The 25,068-nt window shown below is 36.3% G+C and overlaps 1 protein-coding gene across 1 annotated transcript in view; it reads right to left on the minus strand.

The window, feature by feature from the left end:
• Nucleotides 1-1,177: 1,177 nt before the first annotated feature.
• The window catches only part of LOC140171430 (RNA polymerase II elongation factor ELL2-like), a 40,367-nt gene continuing 16,476 nt past the window's right edge, over nt 1,178-25,068 (minus strand). The window contains 12 exon segments of the mRNA XM_072194689.1: nt 1,178-4,187; nt 6,291-6,436; nt 6,439-6,506; nt 7,799-7,832; nt 7,835-7,941; nt 8,846-9,054; nt 9,614-9,779; nt 11,021-11,130; nt 14,975-15,095; nt 17,120-17,449; nt 18,719-18,847; nt 20,983-21,107. Coding sequence (XP_072050790.1) covers nt 4,089-4,187; nt 6,291-6,436; nt 6,439-6,506; nt 7,799-7,832; nt 7,835-7,941; nt 8,846-9,054; nt 9,614-9,779; nt 11,021-11,130; nt 14,975-15,095; nt 17,120-17,449; nt 18,719-18,847; nt 20,983-21,107 — 1,644 coding nt within the window. The 3' untranslated portion in view covers nt 1,178-4,088.

The raw sequence follows: 25,068 nt of genomic DNA on the forward strand, positions 1-25,068 counted from the left end.
TACATCATCCCCAAAGCTGACATCATTACTGGACAGTTCAACATGCTCAAAACCGATGTGCACATGCACTTTGCCATGGGTTATGGGAATTACCAAAACGGTCAAATGGGCATTACTCAGTTACCATGGCTTTACCTTTTTGGACACCAGCCAATCATATCTTTATGTGACGAGTGGTTGCATTGCACATAGGAAGCTTGAAAAAAAATTGCAGGGTGTCTTTTTAAAGCTCAGCAGGTATTCTATAAAACTTTTAACATGAATTCTCTCTCATACATATATATACTAATAGGATTCAGACAGAAAATCATTTAAGCCAATAATTCAATGAAAAGTATTTCTTTGTACCAAATTAAAGAAATCCTTCCATTTTTCAACCAAATAAAATATTCAAAACATGTCAGAAAGTTTGACAGAAAAATTTATGTCAAAATATTTCAACAATTGCATCAAAGTTTATGACAAATGTGTCACATCTTACTGCAATGGGCTATTCCATTTTATATCCACACTACCCCTGTGGAAGATTTTGGTAATACCTTCCACAGGGGGAGTATGATTTTCAAATGGAATGAACAAATTAGGCAGCTCCATTTGAATTTCATACACCCTCTGAGAAAGATTCAATGTGAATCTTCCCTAGACGGTGGGTGAGTTTCAAAGTGTTTGTTTATGTGCTGATTCCATTTGAAATTCATACTCCCCCGTGGAAGATATTTCCAAATATTCCACAGGGGGGTGTGGACTTTAAATGGATAAGTCCAATTATGTTGAAACATTTGACATCACAAGCGGCACATTTCAATTTATAGCAGTTCCAAATCTATCTGGTACGAAAAATGTACCTATATGAAATATTTTTCCACTCTATGGTGAAAAAGTACACAGTACCATAACACAAGAATTCATCAGGAGTATCACATATAGTGACGGATGTTAAAATTAGGGTGTATCACATAGTGATGGATGTTTATCACAAAGTTATCAAGCAATGAACAACAGGAAAATGTAGGTGAATTGTATTGGGTAGATTAGGCCAAAAAAAAAAAAGTTTGTCTCAAAGCTCGCGCGCGCATTTGTAAATTTGTGAGATTTGTAAAAAAAGAAATGCGGAATTTTTTTTTAGTTTTTAGTTTTTCCGAAAAATTCAACGAAAATCAGATTTTTTTCTCCAAATACCATGAAAAAAGCCGGAAAAAAAAAAAAAAAAATCACATTTCGCATTTGTTTTCAAACCACTCGTGAGCTTTGAGACAAACCATTTTTTTTTTTTTGGCCTTATACACTTGCCATTAATGTTCATCAATTCATGTGTCTGCTGAAGATATTTCCAAAATATCAAAATGTTGTAAAATCGTACATCTCAAATATGTAATAATGTTGCCAAGTTATGCATCACCATGTGATAACCATTTCCTGTGGATTTCACATAATTGTTGTTATGTTTCACCATGTGATACACCCAACCAACTTGGCTAGTCCAGTTGAAATACATACACCCCCTATGGAAGACATCAACCTTAATCTTTCACACAGGGAGTGTGAATTTCAAATGGGGTTACGCCCTTTGTCTGACTTCCATGCACGTTGATGCTCATACTTCCAAGTGATGCTAATAGTTCATGTTTCAGTGTGAAGCTTTTATTGTAGATTATCAACAGGGTTTCAATTATTTTTTTTCTGCATTTGCATTGGAAAAGTACTTTGCATTTTAATTTTTTATATTTATTGCAATATTGGTTTTTTAAGCAGTTTTATTGCAATAGGGTTATGTAGAACAGCAAATTACTAAAGGAGCTCGAGGCATCATGTTTTGACATTATAACTTTGAACAAGCCAGTGAATCTTTACAAATACTTCCGAGATCTAGGATCAGTACACAGGAACTATTAGGGAAAATCTTGCAATGCAAAATATACTGTGCTTTTGTAACATTGCACAGCAATATTGGATCAAATTCTGCGATACAATTTTGTCTAGGTCTAATGCTGATTATAAACCACAGGTTTTGAACAATTCGCTATTCGCGTAAAAGTTATAACAAGATTAATTACCATAGTGATGAGTCTACACATTCTTCCCTCACCCAGCACTCTAAGCATCTGCACTCATCACCTGTGTATGCATGCAGTCACTAATCCAACAGGAGCGAGAGAAACATACACAGACTCAGCATAATGTTACATGTCTTTTGATAGTAAACTTCCTGGCTTTATTCAATGCCGGGAAGATAATGACTCGCTGAGGTGTAGCAACCCCCTGGGGCACCATATGGAGGAGTCTGGCCCAATCGCCTCAAAATATGGGCACTCCAGCCTATGAATACAGGTTCGTCCCTTTTAGCTTTTTAATCTACAGTGCAATACAGAGGAATAGTTAATACCACAACATAATGTCTAGTGCAGGGCAATAAATTCAAATCCATTTGTGAATAGTGTAGGCACATCGCTGTGGCAATTAATCCTATTACATCATCACTTCTATAGCGACTTGAAAAGTCAATTAAAACATGTGTATCTGTGAGACATTTTCTATAATAAAACACTGTTTCGGTTTCTAAATTCCTACATGTATTCAGTAGTCAGATTCAAGTATTCTTTTGTTAATTCTCTTTTGTTTTTTACTTATTTTTTACTCTTTTTTCCCATTCTTTGTTTGTTTGATTCTTAACTTTTCCAACCAAAATATGCCTCCTACTTAAAAATTGTCAGGCCTACTGAAATGTAAGCATTTTTTTCTTTCAACTTCATTACAAAGTTATGTTCGCATTAAAAAATATCTCAGAAAAATCTTTAGATTAAAAAGGTTAGTCAACCCATTAGAGTCCCTGTATACCATCTATACACGGTAGAGTATAGTAAAAACAAAAATTTCTATAATTTATTCTCGTAAAGTTTCCACTTCACACACAAACTACTTGCATCCTCTTGGTAATATGCAACTGCTGGGAAGTCCATAGAGTACATCTAATGCACTAATCCATTTAAAATCCACACTCCCCCTGAGAAAGATGTTATAAATATCTTCCACAGGGGGAGTATGAATATCAAATGGAATGAACACATTAGGCAGCTCCATTTGAACTCCATACACCCTCTGAAAATGATCCAACTTGAATCTTCCACAGAGGGAGGATGAGTTTCAAATAGAGTTGGTTAATGTGTTAATTCCATTTGAAATTCATACTCCACCTGTGGAAGATATTTCCAAAATCTTCCACAGGGGAGAGTGAACTTTAACTGGATTAGCCCAATTATCTTCATTTTCAAATTAAATCCAAGTTTGTCTTGGGAAGCTCATGAACCAAAAGATGATACATAGTGTTAAGGGAGCAGTCCTCCATTCACTCCGGTGTAAATAATGACCGCTCCCTAAGCTCTACACTTAACTAAATGCCCAGGTTCTATTTGCTACATAAGCACATTTTAAGTGTACTGCAAAATCATGCAGTGGCAGTGAAATCTCTTTTGCAATCCATTGACTGTCAGCAACTTTTCCAGCAAACACATTTTTTTTGTTGGTCAAAATGTATTAATTACATTAAATGTTGGGTTACATAAAGGAACTACAATTTTGCGGCTCACTTTGTTATCACGCATTCGATACTGATGGACAACATCAAGCATCTCACTGCTGATTGGCGGCTACATGCCATTATCATGCCAATTACATGAAATTATCTTATTCGGCCAATTTGCCCCAAATAAGGACAAACTACCTGCTACCTCTCACATAAATGTACTCTGCTGCCTATGTAAGTCAACTGAACTTCCGTCACTGACAGGATTGCAGATATTATCCCGTAAGATATTGTGTGAAATATTCTTTTATAAAGACACTATGTGTCATCTTATGGCTCAAACCTCAATTGAACATGTACAATGAATGGTAAATATTTTACTAGCATACCAGACTATAATTTATTACAGATTTTCATTCCAGATTTGGTAGTCTGCCATTAATAATTGACCAATCACCTCCAACTTGTAGAATCAAAGATGGCTGCCAATCATACTTGTACCGCTTGTTCTCGTGGTCAACAGGATATGTTCCAATTCGTCGTTTTCACCGTCGTTATTCTTGCTGTATCATCTGGCGTTGTCATACGTTGCTATAAGAGCTTTGATGTGTTCGAGTTTGTCGTGTAATTCCTGCCATTTTATTCGCTTGTCCTGATACATCTGATCCTGCAGAGGCAAAAATGATAAAATAATATTATTGGTATAAAAATCTATGGTCATTGTGAAATTGATTCAACATCCGACTACAGAAAATGACAAGTTCCTCATACACTACAAAGTATGAACCGTCGATGTCAGAATTTAAAACAATCAATATATTGGCCACTCAATATCGATAAAAAATCTATATCAATTTTCCTCCCAATTTTACTCATATCTTCTATACATGATAACCATCTGCTATTAGTTCAACCCTCAGTTTTTAATTTGTAGCTGGCATGGAAAGCCTTACTCCTTGGAACCCCAGTTGTACGATATCATCACATGACCTAAGACAATAATTGCTCAATTTTAGTCTTTTTTTCCTGATTTTTCGATACTTTTTTTTTCATTATCGGCACCTTGGATATTTTGATTTTCTTCTGAAAGTGATATCGGTGATATCAATATTATTGGATAGTCGATCTATTGATATATTAACAGTCCTTATTATAGGGATGGCCAATGAACCATCAACTTGATTAGAACACTCCCATAGACATGCAGGGAGCTCAACTGTGCACTGCTTGCACAGACATTTCTAAATTGATCTCATTCTTTTATTTTTCAATATTTTTCTGTAAAAATTAGGGAAGTTAATGCCAATTATATTTTGTAACAATCTTGCAAATTACAGCAACATAACTTATTTAATTTTTCTGTAAGTGCGAATCAAAATTGGTCCATCACCACAGTGCGCTTAATTGCCAGTGGCTGAGTTCAGCACTGCTCAAGAATGGCACAAAATATTCATGTCAATAATTTCAGGTGAAAAACGTGGCCTACTGAGCTGAAATTTGGCAGAGTTGCCAGTAATACCTCTATCATACCCTCTGTACAAAGGTTAAAATATTGAACAAGTAGATCTCGAGTTAAAAATTAAATCACCAGCTTCCCTTTGGAATTTCCATATTCCTTTCAAATCATGCTAAGAAGACACCTTTCTGAACATAAATGTGAAGTTTCGTGCTCATTTAATGTATTTTTCACCTGATTTCAACCCTAAACATTTTCTTATATTTATACCATCTGCACTGACTTGCTGCTAAACACGCACAGGAGCTGTACTTTTAAAATACGCGCCTAATCAATAATGAGTCTTTCACTCCATTGTTAAAGTATTGTGCTCCCTGTAGCATATGGAGTGACCAGGCCCTGGAGTGTGATGGTTTTGTAGCACATGACAGTATTCATTCAAGCCTATCAAGGTCAGTTATTAGCCACTTGCTGAATGGCTGGGCATTATCAGCTATCAAAGAGATACCTTATGCTGCTGCCAATCACAATAGAGGTTAAACATTTTATTAAAACCCCAGAAGTGATATCAGGACAAAGCTGTGCATGTTGGTACTTGATTGTTTGGATTCCTATGTTGAAAATCCCTTGTAGTACATTAGTATTTTTTTTATGTGTAGTGTATATTGTTGTGGAAAAAAAGTTCACCTGGACTTTTGATTTTGTGCCACTTTGGCCATTATGGATGATTTTTGGCAAATGTTTTCTAAAAGCATGATTTCAGTGCCTTGGTTTGAAGAAATACTTAATGCTATTGACTAGTAAAGTGCCATTTCATAAGAAACCCCTTTGATACTTTCACAATATGCTTGTTTCATGTTTGCATATATATTAAAATAAAGAAATATAAAAAGGTAAATATATGCTTATACCAATTTTGCTCACATTGCTATATCTAGACTTTGTCAATTTATTTCGTTCCAGTGACCGGTAAGAATGGGAAACTTTGAAGATTCATAATTCGTAAAGTTTTTGACTGATTTTGACCATTTAACCACCAAAATACTTCTGTTGATGAGTTCTTTCCAGAAAACAATCTTTTGTAGCAATAGGGGCAACATGAAATTATGATGGTCATCCCTACTTATTATATACTAATTTTATTTCAAGCTTTTTTACCAAAGCACAAATTTAATGTAATATTTATATACCTGCAATTTCCATTTCTTATAATCGTAATCAATATACTTCATGGCGGGATATTCTAGCAGTAGCATTTAAAAAAAAAATTTTACCATTCATTGTAGATGTTCATAATGAAAGTTTCATACTTACTGCTTGAATCTTATTGTACTCTTCTACGACCTGCACTGATATACTTTTGTACTCTTCACTATCATCTGGCAAATTGCGCAGCTTTTCCCTCATTGCAGCAAACTGCTTTGTAACATTGGCCACGTCCTTGTGTAACTGCTTGTAGAGGGGTACTCTGAGTTAAAATCGTCTTTGTATCGTTGCCTTTGTTCTAATTTTGTAATTGTTGTATACGTGCTGTAAAATTAAATGACATTTTTGTTAATTTAAGATATGAACACAGAATATTTTGGCTTGTGTGAAGCCTAACATCCCAAACTGTCTTACTTTTCCATGCCATCAGAAGCGAGAATTCTAACCAATGAGCAAGGCTCTCCTAAAAACAAGAGCACCAATGGTGCTGTAGCTCAATTGTTTCTGGATATAGGCATGTCATTGGAACTAATATATAATTATGTTATTGGCATCATGGTATTGTAGGTGCATAACTTATTGTCGGTTACCATATTCAGCATTATTATTATGGACTGTGCAAATTGAAATTGGAAGTATGAGGTAGAGTTATTTGAAAAACAGCTTTCCTGAAGAGAATTGGACAGAGCTCCGCCATCTGACAGCCATTTAAAAGGAACTGTCGGTAGGAAAAGCTCTACCATCTTAAGGGATCTAAAATGAGCGTTTATTGCGTTTCGACAGTATTTTTTGTGGGACATGAGAGCACCTCGGACCTATCGAATTGCATTCTGAATACGAAGCATGTCTTTCTGATATCAAATAATTTTCGTTTTTGAAAAACACAATATAATACAAATTTTATGACAAATTATAAAAACTTGATATTTTTCAAATTTTTGATATATAACAGTCCTCGAAGTATATTATATAAATCTAATGATATATTCTTAAAGTGTATGTAGCAGGGAGGAAAAGCCGACGGTCAATTGAAAATTTTGACCTTTCATATTTAAGATGTGGATTTTTTCCCAAAAGACCTAATTTTTTTTGGTGTTTTGGGAAAAAAATCCATATCTTCAATACGAAAGGTCAAAATTTTCAATTGATCGTCGGCTTTTCATCCCACCTACATACACTTTAAATATAAATCATCAGATTTATAAAGTTTACTTCAAGTACTGTTAAATATAAAAATATCAATTTTTAATGATTTGCCATAAAATGTGTATTAAATTGCGAATTTCAAAAAATCAAAATTATTTGATATCAGAATGACATTCTTCGTATTCAGAATGCAATTCGATATGTCTGATGTGCTCTGATGTCCCAAAATAATAAATACCCCAGCCCTTAAAGCCCCATTTAAGGAATTGTAAGTGGGAAATGGAAGATTTATCAAAGAAGGTTGAAGGAAAATGTCAACATTAAAGCCAGGCTCATGACCTTATAAGAGTCTGGTACTATGGAGTAAACACATACAAGTACCTCTATCTGGGATATCCAGTAACTGACAAATAAATCATTAAAACAACATGAATCATGTGCAACATGAAAGTTTTCCATGTCAAACTCACCTAATAAAGTCGGGTAGATTGGAAGTTGAAGACACCACACCTGCTGGAGAATGCTTTCCTGTTGAGTCTGCACCTTTTTTGCTGTAACTCTCGCTATGTCTCCCTCTCCAGTCTTCTCTTTGGACTTTCTATTTGGACTAATACTGAATGAAAAGAAAGAAGTACACAAGACATTGAGTTATGAAGCAAATTTATGCAAACATCCGGAAAGGATGGGCATCAATCACAGATGGAATATATTGCCTTCAAACAAAGGAATCATACATGTCACCTCCAACACCTATATCTCAATGTCGTATAAAGTGGCCTGCAAATCATCTTGCAAATCACAAAACCAATCAAGCAGGGTCTATGCTTCTAGATGCTTGCTGTCGTATAGGCTACTTCATGAACAAATTACAGGCCTATAGTTATTTCTGCCCAAGATGGCAGCTGATCAAAACATCGATACCCTCTATCCTGTTCATTTTATTGCACCAGCGGAGAGTCTAATGAAGTAAATGTTTCATGTACATGGGTGCTCACATCCTTGGGAATGAATGTATATATACATAATGGGCTTCCTATGGAAGACATTGCCTTAATCTCCCACACTGAGAGTGTGAATTTCAAATGGGGTTACCTGAATGACCATGTTCAAACAATGTGAAAAAAGGAAACGTGTTGATTTGTACATTCCTTTTGATCTACTTTTATGTGCTACAAAGCAAGCCTTGAAATAAGCAGACTGGAACCAGGAGCGATTTGTTTTTGAACCAAGAGCAATTTCTGAAGAAATAGAAGCAATTTTTCAAATAGTAATCCTTTTCTGTATATACAATACCAGTGGCTCACTACTGCATAAGTGCAAAACTGGAACCAGGAGCAATTTGTTTTTTAAATTGCTCCTGGTTCATGTGAATTGTACAAGGACCAGGAGCAATTGGTGGCTTTACGAGAGCAAATTTGCTCCCTGCGCCCGCTTATTTCAAGGCTTGCTACAAAGTATCAATACTTTTACAGCAGACAATGGAAAGTGATCCTCTTCCACCTGTTCACAATACCTACCTGTTTTGGTTGCTGGAAGAGCTTTGGTCCGGCGACGGATTCATGACAGGCGATGGGTTGGTCGTACTGACGACAACGTTTGACGGTGATGAGTTGGCAGATGTGTCACCGTTGGGCACTGGGCTGGCTTTCTTGTTCACGTTGTGGGCAATGCGTTGTTTCTTCGGTGGTTTGTAATCTTTATACTCCGGTAAGAGTGGGCGCTTCTGCTATATTCAAGAAAACCAACATATAAATACAACATTATTACGGTACTACAGAAATAACTGTGCAAAATATTCCTTTGCACACACAAGCATGATAGAAAAATCTCAATTCAATTTGGTTTTAAGTGTGTACTTAGATACAACAGACATGATTTCAATTAGGGGTGTGTCAGTGGGACATTCCTTGAATTCTTGACATGGGAGTGTTTCATTTTTACATATAGTACCCCCATTGCAAATTGACAACCTCTGAAATGATAAAACATGCAGTAAAGAGTATTTTGATGCACATTCACCAGTGTACCATGGTTATAGTTTTTGGCAAGGTTCATCAGCGGTCTGCCGATTTGGTGCTGTATATAGTGTAAACACGGAAGTGGAGTTCTGACTAGCTAAAAGAATCACGTCATCATCACATTAGCACTTCATTCGCCGATCAAGCTGCGTAGCATCACATGCCCCAGCCTGACATGACCTTTTTACACGATAAATCAGGAAGAGCATTCTGACACTGCTGAGGGACCATGCTGTATACTATAACAACATGCGATAGGTTACTTACAGATGAAGCATTGGTTGTAATACTTTGGTTAGCTTTTTGTATGGATTTCTTGATGGCTCTGAGTTTCTCAGGTTTCGCTTTGTTACTGGCTGGTGCAGGCAGAGGAGGGGAGGAAGATGGTGATACAGTACGAGAAGCTGGACTCTTCTTTAAACTACCAAGTTGCCTGAAACAAGGAGAGCGAGAAAACACACATTTTAGTTCTCAAATTACAAGAATTGCTTCAGTCTTCATAGTTTTTAAATAAGTACAAGTTGCATAACTATGTTGCTATACTAGAGTCTGTCTCGTCTCAAGTTGAGAGCTGTTGAGATTGTCATCTGTGCGTTTACACTGTTGCAGTGGCCCAAGTTAACACACATGATTTGAAACTGCTACTGTAAAATCCAACATGGCGTTACTTTCAACTTGAGATGATACGTGCTATTGTAGTTGATACTCTGACAGGTACCTGGTGATAGGTCTAGGCATTATTTATAAACACTTGAGAAAGTTCCAGCAATCTTATTGGTTCTTAGCCGTGCAATATAACACGATTCAGCGTGTGCACGTCAACACGATACTCATATGTGATATTTTTTGGCATGAAACCCGGCTTTGTCTCATTGTTTTACTTGAAAAATGATATCCCCCCATGTAGTCTGAAACAATAGATGCAAGACAGCGACTAAAAACAATACCTTTATTTTCTAAATATTACATGATTTTAATATCTATAGACTGTAATCACTCTCCCTGTATGAGATTGTATATTTTGTACGATGGTAAAAATTTAACTGAAAACATGTAACAACGGATGCTTATAAAATATGTTGAATGAGTTATTAGTCTTTTGCATGTCTTCTCCTTTGAATGACAAATTCACTGTAATTTTTTTTTTTTTTTTTTTTTTTAATTCCTGTGCTTGGAACTGATGGAGGGAGAAAAGACATACATAATGAGCCAACAGTTCCCAACGAACATGAACAATAATTACATAATCAAAATATTCTTTTTGAGCAACAGGTACAAAGAGAGACAGACAAGGCAAAGACTATGGACGAAGACAACGAACACTCACACTCATACAAAACATACAAAAGGACAGAAGACAAACAAGAAAAAACGATTCATATTCTACTCACACACTTAAAAAACAACTAGCCATGATATATACATAATATACATAATATAAAAGTTACTTGAAAAAAAAAAAAACCACAATCAAATTTTATCGATGTCGAAAGATAACTTTTTAAAGTGCTTGCCAAGATTGCCATTTTTCTCAGCAATTTTGTACTCAATGTTGAATTTAAGCTTAACAAAATAGCAACCATTTAGCGCCAACTACAAAAAAGCTGACTTTATAACCCTGGGCTAACAGTTGGAAATTTATGTACACATTATTATAAATAAGAGTTGACTTACTTTTTAATTCTTTGCCTGTCTTCTTCTGTATACAAAGGCCAATCTTCTTGTACTTCATTATATAAATGTTTATTTAGAACAAAAGACATATCTTTAGAGAGGGTAGCAACCTGTTAAGGAATAAAAGAAATCAATTTATATTTGGTTAATACCATACAATTTTATACCATTTTTGATAGAATGTTAAAACAAGAGACATGATTGCTGTATTTGGTGCAGATTTGGGAAAACACCGCAGTTGCCACACTATGCTGGTCGGCAGTAACCGCTACTAGCAGTAGTCAACTGGCACTCAATCAAATAAGCTTCTTCCGACCAGCACAAAATTGAGCAATATTGTATGGTTATGTACAGAATTGAGTAAATATCAAAAATCAAAGCCAAAATCTACTATTTTTCATGTCCACATGCATATAAAACTGCAATTCGCAGCGACATATACACCGCCGCCATAACATTCACTTGATCGTTCTTGTTGCGCCATTGTGGCCGTTGTAGTTAACACAGTTTCGTCAACAGGTGGTGCACTAACCCACATCCCAGACAGGTGTTTTCTTGTAAGTAATTACCCGGCACTTGGGCTTGTGACAACCCTGGAACACACCAAAAGATTGACAATGCCCTAAAGGAGGAATGGGGTTTGAAATGACATTGCAACTCTTTTTAAAAACATCAATGTTCATTATTTGGACCCTTTTCCAGTTTTCTTTCAGATAGGAATGGAGGGAGGGGTCAGCTTAATAACCATTATTGCTATACATGTATTTAATTCTCAGATAGAGGTGTATGTGCCAAATGTTGCGTCAATGCATGTGCATACTTTGCAAAAGCCCTGAACTAAGCAACCTGCTGCTATAAAGTAACAACATTTTACAGCTCGATTGCTTGAATTTTCTCGAGGCGTGCAGAGTTCACAACGTTGTATGTTTCTATAATGCTTTTACGTACATGTCATGTCCAAGAATATTGTAGTTAATTGTAGGTAAGTTAATAGTACGGGGCTTCATCAATCTTTAGGTTTGTTCCCCAACATAAAATCATACTATGTACGCATTTCTGCATAGCATCTGGTCTGATCTATTGTATTACCCAGGAGTAAATTTCAATAGCGGGATAATATACTAGACCTTTTTTTGTTGGGACCTTTTTATCCATCTGTGCTCTACTTTGTATAGTAACTAGTTAATCCAGTAACTAGTCTCATATTAAATGAAAATATCAATTAACCAACTGCTTTGTAGCATTCTTTGGCATATTTCCATGCTGTTTTAACTTATAAAGGGACACTTCATAATCCACAGCCTCATCAACCCCCCCCCCACTTACTCCAAAAAAGTTGAGATATTTATACCATCATAAACCTAGGAATACATAATGTTTATGTGCATAACCTTTCTTGCCAATTTGGTAATTTGACAAAGATATTGTTCAAATTATAATACAACAAACTGGCCTACGGAACACTCCAATGCATGCAATTATGTGTAACTTGCAACTTCAATATCCAAATCAATTCAAAATTTGGAAGTCAGATTTTTTTGTGGATATCTATTGAATAGATATGAGAGGTCACAGACCAAAAAATAGGAAAATTACTAAAAAAAATGCTGAAAAACGGCGTAAAATCAGGGTAAAATGCCAAATATGGGCTAAAAATAAAAGAAAACACATACATTTTGGGAACACAAAAAGAGGAAATCAGCTGAAAAGAGGAACTCTCACACCCCTGATTGAACTAAACCTTAAAAGCAGATGCTAGAATCACAAAACATACACAAGTGACATACATTTTCCTGAAAATGGAGCACTGTTATTGTGTGAAAATCAGATAAATGCACAGACGGTCGGCCTGTATTTAAATCACAATGGCTTCCATTTCCTCTACTGTACATTCTTCCCAGATGTTACATTTACATTACGTTTATAAATATTTTGAGATGAAAATAAAACTGGCGAAAAATGGATACAAGAGCCAGAACAACTGTGATCATTAACAAAACAGGCTCATTTTATAGAAACTTGATGACGTCTTTCTTTCATACCACAAATATTACGATAAAATTTCCTTGTAAGTTTGCAATTTGTGAGTCTATACCACTTCTAAGTCATCCCACATATCACGCAATACTATTATACTTAAGTTTGTTCAGTTTATATAAGGCAGAAAAATAAGACTCATAAAAAAGGTGTATTGATATAGAATAGTATGCACGCAGTTGATCGCAATGCTTACGCCAGTTATGTGTTGCGCAATGCATGACTGGCGCACGCTGGTGCGAATTTACGCAAGCGTGAGTGAGGACTTTATTGACTCGCGCAGTAACAAAAGCCTAATAATTTCCGCCTTATATTAGCCGAACAAACTTTACATGGTTTCTATTAGGAAAATAGGGCAAACTATTCTTCCTGAGGTACTGGCTGCCAACCTAGATCAACCCATTGCAGGGTCAGAAATTTGCAACCAAGTGCGAGAATCCTTTTGGATTCTCCCAGTGGGATTTTGCAAGAATCCATGGATTCTCGCCATATAACTTTGTATGATTAATTGAAATATTTACGAGAATCCATTTAGATTCTTGCAATTTTGTTGACAAGAATCTTTGCGAGAATGGATTCTCGCCAAATTTCTGACCCTGACCTGGCGGGTGAGTGGTGATAGACCCCCGTAGACAGTACCAAGCTAAAAATATTGGCATATTTCCCTTATAGAAACCATGCAGTATTTGTTTTATTATACAATGGGGATGAAGTTGTAGGAAAATAGTCGAATATAGCACCTAGGGAAAGTGTTGCTTGTGATTGACCAATGAATTGGCATGATTAGCTCATGAATATGCATGAGGTGTAATAATTCTCACTGTTTTCTTGCTGCTGAGATTAATTGGACCAAACATAAGGTGACTGATAACAAATATTTATAAACCCTGCAAGGTCTATTTTTCAGGAATGTCAAATAATTGGGACTAAGTGTGCACTTTTATGTAATCTAATGTCTCAATATGAATGCCAAAACATGATTATGTTAGAAGGTCAAGACACATTTCTAATAATAAATGTCTCGTTTATCCAGGATGGTCAAAATCATCAAGACAAATTAAACAATGAACTGTGTAAATTTCTTGTCTCATTAATATGAGTTGCCTTGTAATTAAAATTAAAATAACAGTAATTTACTACAAGAGCTTTAAGGGGGAGCTACACCCCTGCCCAATTTTGTGCCTATTTTTGCATTTTCTCAAATATTATAGCGCATTGGTGACAAGTAAGATATGTTTATTATAGGGGCAAGGACTACAACTACTGCACTGGCAATTTTATTTCAGCACAGACAACAGCTGTGGAGTTACAGTCAAAAATGAGGGAAAACCAATATTTGATCAATAAATCAATAACTACTTGCCTTGAGTTGCTGAATTTTCAGTGCAGTAGTTGTAGTCCTTGCCCCTATAATATACATATCTTACTTCTCACCAATGTGCTACAATTTTTGAGGAAAATGCAAAAATAGGCACAAAATTGGCCAGGGGTGTAGTACCCCCTTAACGCAACACAATATTGCGAGCTGTGCAAAATTACACTCCCAGCGCAAGTCACAATACTACAAAGTTGTATGTTGGATGATGGGGCCACCTTGGATATGCAGGTATCCAAGATGCACTCCATAAACATTTCAAACGATTATTCCTCATTGAGCAGTTTTAAAATTCACTTTTCCTGTACCTCCAAGATGGCTGCCATGGACTTGTACCAGGTCGTATTATTACGTTGTGCGCACAGTGGGATACGCACAAATCCGACTTGCCCACTTTTATAAATAAGTGGAAATTATTCTGGGGCTCAGGTGCCATATAGTCTTAATGACATCTTTTATGCCTGAAAGTATGTTCATGTAATAAATTGGAGGGGCAAAGGTATGACGACTGAGACAAAAGGTCAAAGGTTATGATAACTTACCTGTGACAAAATGGAACCAAGTTGATTTCTGTCTTTCTGGCTGACACCATCCTTTTGTAATCTATATATAAGTTCTACTTTCTTGTAAGGTCGTAGGGCTAATAAATGAATAATTCTTTCTCTGTGGTAAACAAGGTTACAAACAAAATGGATCATTATCATGTTATAAAGAAAGAACACTATTTATACCAATACTAGCGGGATACTAGAAATGTCCCCGCTAGATGAGTAAATGGGAGTGTTCACTATAACAGTCCTGAACAGGTAGAATCATTGAAAAGGTACATTTTTATTTATCTAAATCTGTCTCTTCTTACATTTTCTTTTTAGTTTCTTCTGCTTAGCTTTTGATTTTCTGTTTCCATGTTATTTATTTATTTAACCTGTTAAATTATTTTCTAAATCTGTTCTTTCTTACATTTCCCTTTTAGCATCTTTTTTTATTTGCTGCTTGTGATTTCCCATTTCCATGTTTTTTACTAAATTCTGTTCTCATTATTTTAGCTTCTTTTTTTCTTACATTTCCTGATTAGTTTCTTTCCTTCTTTGTTTCGTTCCTGTTTCATTTAGTTACTTTAACCCGTTGGCCTATTATTCGTACTTTTTTGTCTTCATTTTAATTTTATTTTTCTTTATAGTACCGTTTCATGTTGTTTTTACAACAAACATCTTTTTCCCGTATTTATTATGTCCTCTCATAAGCGTGTCTCATGGACGTGTTCACCCGGTATCCCGTGACCCGTCCATGTACCTTTTTGTCCTTTATTTTTCCTTCTTTCCGTATTATCATGTCCACTGGTCTCTGGCTCACAAGTCGTGTGGCTCAGCCTCTGCTCAATTACCAGCGCATTGACGTAATGCGCATTACGCATGCGGTGCCGACGCGCATGCGTAGGCTGGTAACCGATTTTCATAACAAAAACCCTGTTTTTACCCATATTTTCACTGTTTTTGCAGCCAATTCTTGACCGTTTTCAACCAAATTTTTGCATAACAGTCTTGGTATATGCCTCAATGTCCCGTTTTTACCCATATTTTCACTGTTTTTGCAGCCAATTCTTGACCGTTTTCAACCAAATTTTTGCATAACGGTCTTGGTATATGCCTCAATGTCCCGTATAAATTTGGCAACATTTGGATCGAAACTGACGGAACCTTTTCACTTTCATACATAGATAGATACATAAAACAAATTTTGGCTAAATAATATTCAGCATCTAGTAACTAGTAGTTTCACGCCTCACGGCGATCGTCAGACTATTACGCTGTTGTTGTTATGATTCTTGATTACGAACCGAAAAAAATACGCAAAGTAGGCCTCTACGCGGATAGGCCTACGCATAAAGACGCGTGGATATGAAACATACGCAAAGTGAGGCGTGAAACTACTACTAATATTATTTAGCCAAAATTTGTTTTATTAAATTAGCTCTACCTTGTTAAAAATTGGTATTGAGCACTGTGAAACGACTATCGAGTGACTATTTATGTTAGATAGATACATACATAGATACATACAACATTCCCCTATTTATAGTAAGATTGCTGCATCGTTGGTGTAAAGATATTCATGAGTTTGACTAGTGTAAAGACTCCTATATGGCAGATTCCCATAGCTTTCCCATCTACTTTCTGTGGTTTGATCTAGTACCTGAGAAAGATTTCCCACTCCCACTCTGAATGCCTTCGCTAACCAATCACAGTAAACATGAAGTCGTAAGTCGCCAAAAATCAGAAATTTTTTTATCCCAATGATTTTCCTAAAATGGGTATATACATGTACATAAGAATCATAATTGATTCTCCAAAATTTACACTTATTTTGCACACGTGGGGGCATGGTGGCGCAGTGGTACGGGCTCTGCCTAGCAATCGGAGGATTGCATGTTCAATCCCCAGCAGTGTCATCGTGCTGTGCCTCTCTCTACCCAGGGGTGAAATGGGGAGCTGTTATGAATATTGTCCATTGAGCGCCACCCAAAGGTATATGAGCATGCCTTGGGCATTGTATGGCAGCCAGCACATTCTAACAACAGCGGAACAAATTAAGTAAAGTGCTTTGATACACATGCAAGGCGCTGTATAAATGCTAACATTTTATTATTTTTATTTAAATTCTTGATTTTCACCAGTCGTTGGACTCACCTATATGATCTATGTGGAATAGACTTAGTCTGGGTAGGCCTGGAGGAGGAGCCTCCAGTACTGCTCCCAGAGCTGCCTGTTGCTTTACTACTTGTATTAGTCTTGGCACCATTGTTCCATGATGTTATTGCACTTTTTCCAGTCGTCGTTGGCATTGCAGATGAAGAGGATGAGGAAGATAACGACGATGAAGGAGGAGTTGATGACGATGATGATAATGAGGCGGAGGGCGCATTTTTTTTGGCGATGATATCCCTCGCAAATTTAGAGGTGCCTTTTAGTTTGACTTTGCGTCCTGGTTTCAGACCCTTTTGTTGGACTTCTTTTGTGCTGGAAAGAGAAGTTCATATTCATTTATTATTCAGCTATTTTGTTTCCGTTTATGTGTTTGCTTCTGTGATAGTAAAACCAGGGGCGTCGCTAGACCAATATGATTCGGGGGGTGTACAGTATGGTTTTTTTAGCCAGGACGGCGCTCAGAAATCTAAAAAGTGGGGGAGGAGGTAGGAAGCAATTTTTTTTGTCAAAAATTTTTTTTAACTAGTAACTACTATACCATTCACAGTATGTCTATTACGTTACAACAACACAATTTCGTAACACATTAATCTGTTATATGGCTCTCACCATTTGCCGACAATCACATATACCTTTGACTACATTTGCCGACAGTCACATGGTTTTGCCGACAGCAGTCAAATTTTGCCGACAAAATTGTGTATTGGGGGTGTCACACCCCCCATACCCCCCTCTAGCGACGGCCCTGAGTAAAACTGATGAGTAGTGTGATATAAGATGTCTTGTGCTAAGTGTGTTAACAACTTGTGTTTCCAAACCATTGTTCAATCCGTCCACCATGCTCACACATGTTTATGTAATGCATTGATTGGTAAGATTGATTGAGCAGTTCATATTAGAGGGCAGTCACTGCTAGCCTCATTGACTTTTGAATGCTCCTTCATAATCCTTGCCATCTTGCATGAATAGTAATTTTGTACTTTGATTATGGATTGACTGATGCTTTTTGAAATCCTGTCATAAAAATCTGGGGGTCTCATAATTTGAGTTGTGAATGTCACCTCATCAATATTGGACGGCTACACAGGAAGTGGGATATGCATTAAAACGCATTCCCAGGATGCATTTCAATATGATCTCCTCTTGTGTGTGCAGACTGCTTTGTATCATGAGAGGCCTACACGCACACGACATCATGCCCTGCATTCTCTGTAACGCAATTGCAAGAAACGTACTCACTACGCGACCATTTCATAGATGCGGATTTGAGCGTTGTGTAGACACTTTCTGTTATGCATTGATCGCATTGATGTGTTTCATTGCAGAAGCTGCCCTCGTGTGTAGTCACCCATTGTCTTGTAACATGCTTGCTAATCAATAGTTACTAAAGATTCCAAAAATATAAAGCACTAATTTGGGGGGATTAAAAAATATTATAAACAGAATGACATTATCTTTATCCAAACAATTAGTGCTGTACTTTTCATGAATCAGGAGTAGGTATTAAAGATACCTTGTGCATTCAGTTTCACATTATTACATTAAACCCCAATATGAACAGAGATGAAGGGCAGTACATACCTAGTTTTCTTCATTTCTTCATTTGCTAATTCCATCTTTTGTCTGGTATCTTTATATACTTCATCTGTTGCATTAACATTAACCTTACCACTGATGCAGCCCAAAGATTCAAGTTGGGCACCATGATGGCTGCAATAATAACAGAATGAGTTGTTTGGGATTAATTTGTACAAGCATCATGGGTAATATGGGAATTGTGGATAATATGGTAATTGTAAAAGGTGGGTTAAAAGCAGCATGTTTAAATCCAATCTTGGGTTTAAAATTCAAGTGATGGAACGCTTGACTTTTATGTGGGCCAATGTTAGCAGTGAGCAAAAAGGTAACATTGAGAAGATGTGGTTTGCCATATTTATGGAAATTATTGTGCAAGAATAATGAGAATTAGGTTTGGAATTTTGTTGCACATGTGGTGCAAGAATCAGTCTCGGTTCTTGCAAAGAAATTCTGCATGAATCATTTGAAGGCTTGTATCGTGTTAAGACGATATTTTTACGACAATTAAATTGGATTCATACAAACTTTGATTGATTAAAAAATTAGCACTAAAATTCTAACCATGAGTAGGCCTACTTTGCTATTGACTCTCTCAGAGTTTCAATTGTCCAGATGGAACAAAAGTATTTATTTCACAATTTGACACTCTTGCATACCAACTTCTTTATCAGCTTGTAAGTTAAAACCATAATATATGGTTTCAGTCAAATTTTAATTTGGTTATTCTTTGGAAAATAATATGAAATATTACTTACAACTGTCAGAAATGTTTTCTGGTAATTTTAAGCCAAACTAATGAGGTACACTGATAGAAACCCCCATTACTACATGTACCTTGGCTGCTTAACCATGGTGTTCTATGGCTGAACATAATGTAAACATTACAAATATGCAAAAAAAAAACAGGTATGAAAAAAACAACCAAATTAATTTGAAAAGATCACACATTATGGCTTTAAGACCATGTTGAGCAATACCTGGTGGGAAATACTGACAATTCAGTACACTATAGAAATACTAGGAAAATATTCATGAACCTGCATTTAGAATATTATAACTGCACATTGAAAGCCCCAACTTAGAAAGCAGGGGGAAACTACAGGTGGTTTTGAAAGTACATAAAAGTTTATACAGGCAAATTAATTCAGCACTGGCCGATGTGTGCGCTCTGTTGTTACGCAAAAGAATGGGGTCACACAATGGTACGCAGCTTTGTTAATATTAGCGAATAGGGTGTTGATGTTTCAAACCTTAATGTTCAGGGTGCTAGCCATACAGCCTTCAGCATAAAGTTTTCAGATATTTTCTCAAAATATCAAAAGCTATCTTAAGAACCACTGAACCAATACTAGGCTTGTTTATACTCATTTTGATGCATTTGTCATGCTGATTCAAAATATGAAACTTGTCGTTTACAGTTGACGCCCATGTGGAGAGAGTTGATTTTAATGACATAATTTGATCAGCCAATTAGAACCCCACATTTGTGCTTATGAAATGTACGCTCTGAAGCATCAAAAAGGTGTTGCACTTCTCTGATAACTTATGTGTAAAAAAAGGCTTTTACAGTTGATATCCATTATGGAAGACATGACCTTAATCTTTCACACAGGAAGTGTGAATTTCAAATGGGATTACCCAATGGACGAATCCCATTTAGTCAGTTGAGCAGGACAAACCTCCTATAAATCATTGGCCCTGAACATGTTTAAAGCAAAACTTCCTATGTAACCTGTTGGCAGTTTTGTTTTAAACATGTTCAGGGGCCACAAGCACATAGGAGGTATTTCCAGCATAATAACGATTTGAAATCTATACCTGTATGGGCAATTAAGATCATCATGTCTTCCATAAAGGGTGAAGAGATTTCAACTGGAATAGCCTAAAGTTTGCTGGCTTGAAGGCAAAATCTGAGGGATCAACTATATCCCCCTTTATAAGCGATATATACTTTGATCAGCTCATAATCGACGGGCTTTATAACATCGCGGATTAATATCAAATATTTTATTTTGAGAATTGTCTTGTGACATCTCGCCAGAAGCATCACAAATTATTAACTGAAGTCCTGTACTTTGTCTACTTTCATTAAAACACAAAATATAGGCCAGCCAGATCAACTACATGTAATAGCACTGTTAACGTGGGTCTATTTTTCAGTGTAGTGGTAAAAGCCTAACATTTCCCGACTATTAAGAGCTGATCAAACTATACAAAAAGATAACAGAGTTCTAAATTTACATTCTAAATCACCAATTATTACTCACTTGTGTCTATATTGTTGTATACATTCAAAACTACTACCGCTTGGTGTGCTAAGTGATTGTGTTGTAAACTTGAATTCCTTGCTTTCATGTCCTCCGTTGTTACTCTGTACTGGGAATGTTATTGTCTGCAAATTGCAAATAGAAACAGGAAATATGAGAATATAATTTAATTATAAAACATTAGCACTGACTATGTGTTGATAATATTTGATTAGGGAAAATGAAGGATAATTAGAAAAAATACGGGAAATGTGGTAATAATTACGTACATACATGTAGATTTTATAACAGGGATGTAAATGGGCAACATATCTAGTTCCTGAAAATCCATCTGGTCCTTGGACAGGTGGCCGAGGGCTTGTATGTGGTATTGAACATTTAGGGGGGTTGTCCGGGGAATAGGCTGCAAGGTTCCTAAAAGAGTTATGTGGCTCTTTTTATGACGAAATATCATCATCCAATTCCGGAAATGCAAAACTGGATTTTTTTGGCCAAATTTCTCAATTGTATTTGCTCGCAAGCCAAATCATTTAAAAGGCTTGTGCTCGAGGGCCAAATAAACATTGATTTGCATTATACATACATGTTTAAAAATGAACATTTCAGATCTGTTCAAGGCAGGGGCTATTTTAACGTGCCTCACCGTCACGTTCGTGCAATGAGATAAAAGTGTTGATGAAGTAGAGTGCGTTTCAAAAATAAAAAAATTGACATTTTACCCTGAATGTGACCGTAAGAAAGGCTCTACCATTGTCTACTATTAAAGCATATCTACACGGATGGTTAATTGTCACTGCACAAATATTTTATCTCGTCACGTAGTACGTGACAGTGAGGCACGTTAAAATAGCCCCTGGTTCAAGGCCAACCCACAATTGGTCGGTGGGCTGTAGCCTGTATCTGGCCCGTGGGCCGCCTGTTGAGAACCCCTGGTCTAGAGGAAAATAATCATATTAGCCTGGTTAGGCACACACTTGCCTCTACATTGTATACAAGCGTACATTCACTTGGATCAAAACATTTGCCATGAAAGCTATTCAGTACAAGGCATTTATTAAAACTTACAGTCATGAGTCAGGGCTTGAAAAAATGTTAATTTTCCGGGAAGCAAGCTAAATTTCCCAATATAGCATGTTTTATATACAATGTATGTACACAAAAAGACAATTTCCCTCTAAATACCAGAATTTCCTTCAAAACACCAACAATTCCTGGGAAGGAGCTTTCTAAATTCCTCATTTTTTCAAGCCATGCTTACAGTGCACTTTTAAAATACTGTAAATATTTATTTAGTCTAATATTGTGTAAATACATGTATTACAATGGATATCAACCAAAGATTTAAAAGTTCAAAAGTTCAAAGTATCAATGTGGTGTAATGTAGCGAATGATTATCAGGCAAAAGTTGAAAAACATGTCATTATTACGGGCTATTCCAGTTGAAATCCTTATACCCCATATGGAACATATGACCTTAATCTCCCACCGGGGATGTAGATTTCAAATGGAATCACCCATTTAGGTAATCCTATTTGAAATTCACACATTCGGTGTCTGGAATATTAAGGTCATGTCTTCCATAGGGGGATTTCAACTGGAATAGCCCAAATTTACAATGATTATAAAAACAGACTGCAGAAGGATATCAAAATTGCACAACTAGGCTTGCAACTTTATGAACTAAAATCACATTTTTTAATGATCAGAAATAAATTAATACCATCAGAGGTACAAATTCATCTCAAAATGCATTTTGATTTTACATGTAATTTTAGCTATATTTAGAACATAAGAAAAGGAAAAGACATGGATGCTGTGAAAAGTACTGTTTTAGAAACTTTCTGTTGAAGTTGAAGTTGCTAAAAGTGGTTGACAAATTGGAAATACCCTTAAATAATTGAAAGGTTACAATGTATGTCTGTCTTTGAGATCGTGCTCCCAATTGATTGGCAAAGAATTCCTTAGGCATAAGAATTAAAATGTGCCGCTCTTGATATGAAAAAGCACTGTCTAGCTTATTCATTGCAAGGGTTAGTTGTAAAAATTTATTCGGCTTATAATAGGCCAAAATTATTCGGCTTTTGTTACTGTGTGCGTCAATAAAGTTCAAACTCATGCTCACGTAAATTCACATTTAAGCGTGCGTCAGTCACGGATTACGCAACGTGCAACTAGCATAACCACTGCGTGCACATCATTCTATATCAATACACCATAGACCCTATAAAGAAGGTCTATGAATACACAGTGTTTTTTGCCTTTATAAGCCGAACAACTTTACACAGAAAATATCTAAAAAGTGCAAAGAAAATTACATTTGTTGGGAATAGTGTAGTTTGGGATTTATGGATCTATATCTCTGAATATACCTGTAAGGACACAGCATTTATGATCATTATCTCACAGACAACCTTGTCTTACAACCTTGCCTTCTTGAAGGAGTTTTATTCCAGACAGACTTAATACATCATGTAAAAGGTTCAGGTGCAAAACGTGATACATCCAATGGCTGCCTTGTAAATGTAATACATTTAAAGGCTGTCTTGTCTAAAGGCTGCTTTGTGTGTAGTATTAAAGGCATCAGTGATCCCAGCAAAAGTGTTTACAGGGAAAAATTAAAATTTGTAATTTTTTTTCAATCCAATTTTTTATTTATTTATTTTTTGCAAAAAAAAAAAGTCTAGGGTCGGACCTAATTTTAGGGTAGGTCGGGTTAAATGCCAATCGAACTTTTTTTAGGCCTTATCACTTGCAGTTGCAGGGTATGTTACGCACACCCATTTTCAGTACAAAAATGGAATTTGTAAAATGATTTCTTGAATTTTCTGATTTTAAAAGTGAATCATTGATAGTGCCTTTTAAATTTCAATCTACTGACAAAAAAAAAAAAAAAAAAAAAATTAAAAGCTATTTACAAATCACCCATTGCAGCCGTTATTCATGGTAATTCAGTTTTTAAAAGACTTAATTAGGGCCTAATTAAGATCTTTCACAAACTGAACAGTATTGAACAATTGCCTTAGCACAATTCCAATACATTACATGTAAAACAGGTCAGTTCACTCACAGCAAAGACCTTTCCAGGATCTGTGTTCACAGCCAGCCTGTACTGGGCTATTCCAGTTGAAATCCATACACCCCCTGTAGAAGACATGACCTTAATCTCCCACACAGGGTGTAGATTTCAAAAGAGCACCCCCCCACTGAGGTAACCCTATTTGAAATTCACACTCCCTGTGTGGAATATTAAGGCCATGTCTTCCATAGGGGGTGTATGGATTTCAACTGCAATTGCCCACTGCATGCACTTCATATTGTTTCAAGCCTTTTCATAAACTTAGCCTCAAGGTATATGAACTAGAGAAATTTTGTCCACACTCATGTGTGTCATTGTCAATATAATCCCATAATCTCACCACCAATTGCAGAGTCCAATAACCTGTATCCAACAGTATAGCTGGAACGTTGACCTTGTGTTGTGAAGTATGAGTTTTAGTACCCAAATGCATTCAATGGTCATTCTAAGACTACAATGGCATTGTGGTTTCAGAACTGTGTTCTTAAGTTTGTCATGCATGTCGTTGAGATCCTTGTGAATTGTTTGTTCTCACAGGACAGGTGCGTTAACATTATTTTGTTGGGTAACTGGGTCAACAACCTGCACACAATAGTACAAATAATCTGACCCTGAATTTGAGCATTGGATGTAGACTAGGTACAAATGAATGGAAGCACACCAGGATTCATTGTGGAAAATGACAACATGACCAAACTTTCTTTCTGTTATTTTGTCAAAAATGTCTTTTGAGTTGAATTTTGCTTTCAGAAATTATGTGGGAAAAGGAAAAAAAATTAGAGTGAAACAAGAAGCGGTCAAGCGGTTAAGGCGTTGGACTGTGAATCCAAGGGTCGAGGGTTCGAATCCCAGGTCCGCCTGGGCTCGGCTGGCTCTGTGTCCTTGAGCAAGGCATTTCACTCTACTTGCTTAGTGCTTCGGAGGGCACTTTAAGCCGTCGGTCCCGTGTACATGTATTTCTGACATTAATGCAGTGTGCATGTTAAAGAACGTCACAGGCTATTCGAAAA

This window comes from Amphiura filiformis, chromosome 15 (assembly GCF_039555335.1).
Source record: "Amphiura filiformis chromosome 15, Afil_fr2py, whole genome shotgun sequence".
Classification (NCBI taxonomy): Eukaryota; Metazoa; Echinodermata; class Ophiuroidea; order Amphilepidida; family Amphiuridae; genus Amphiura; species Amphiura filiformis.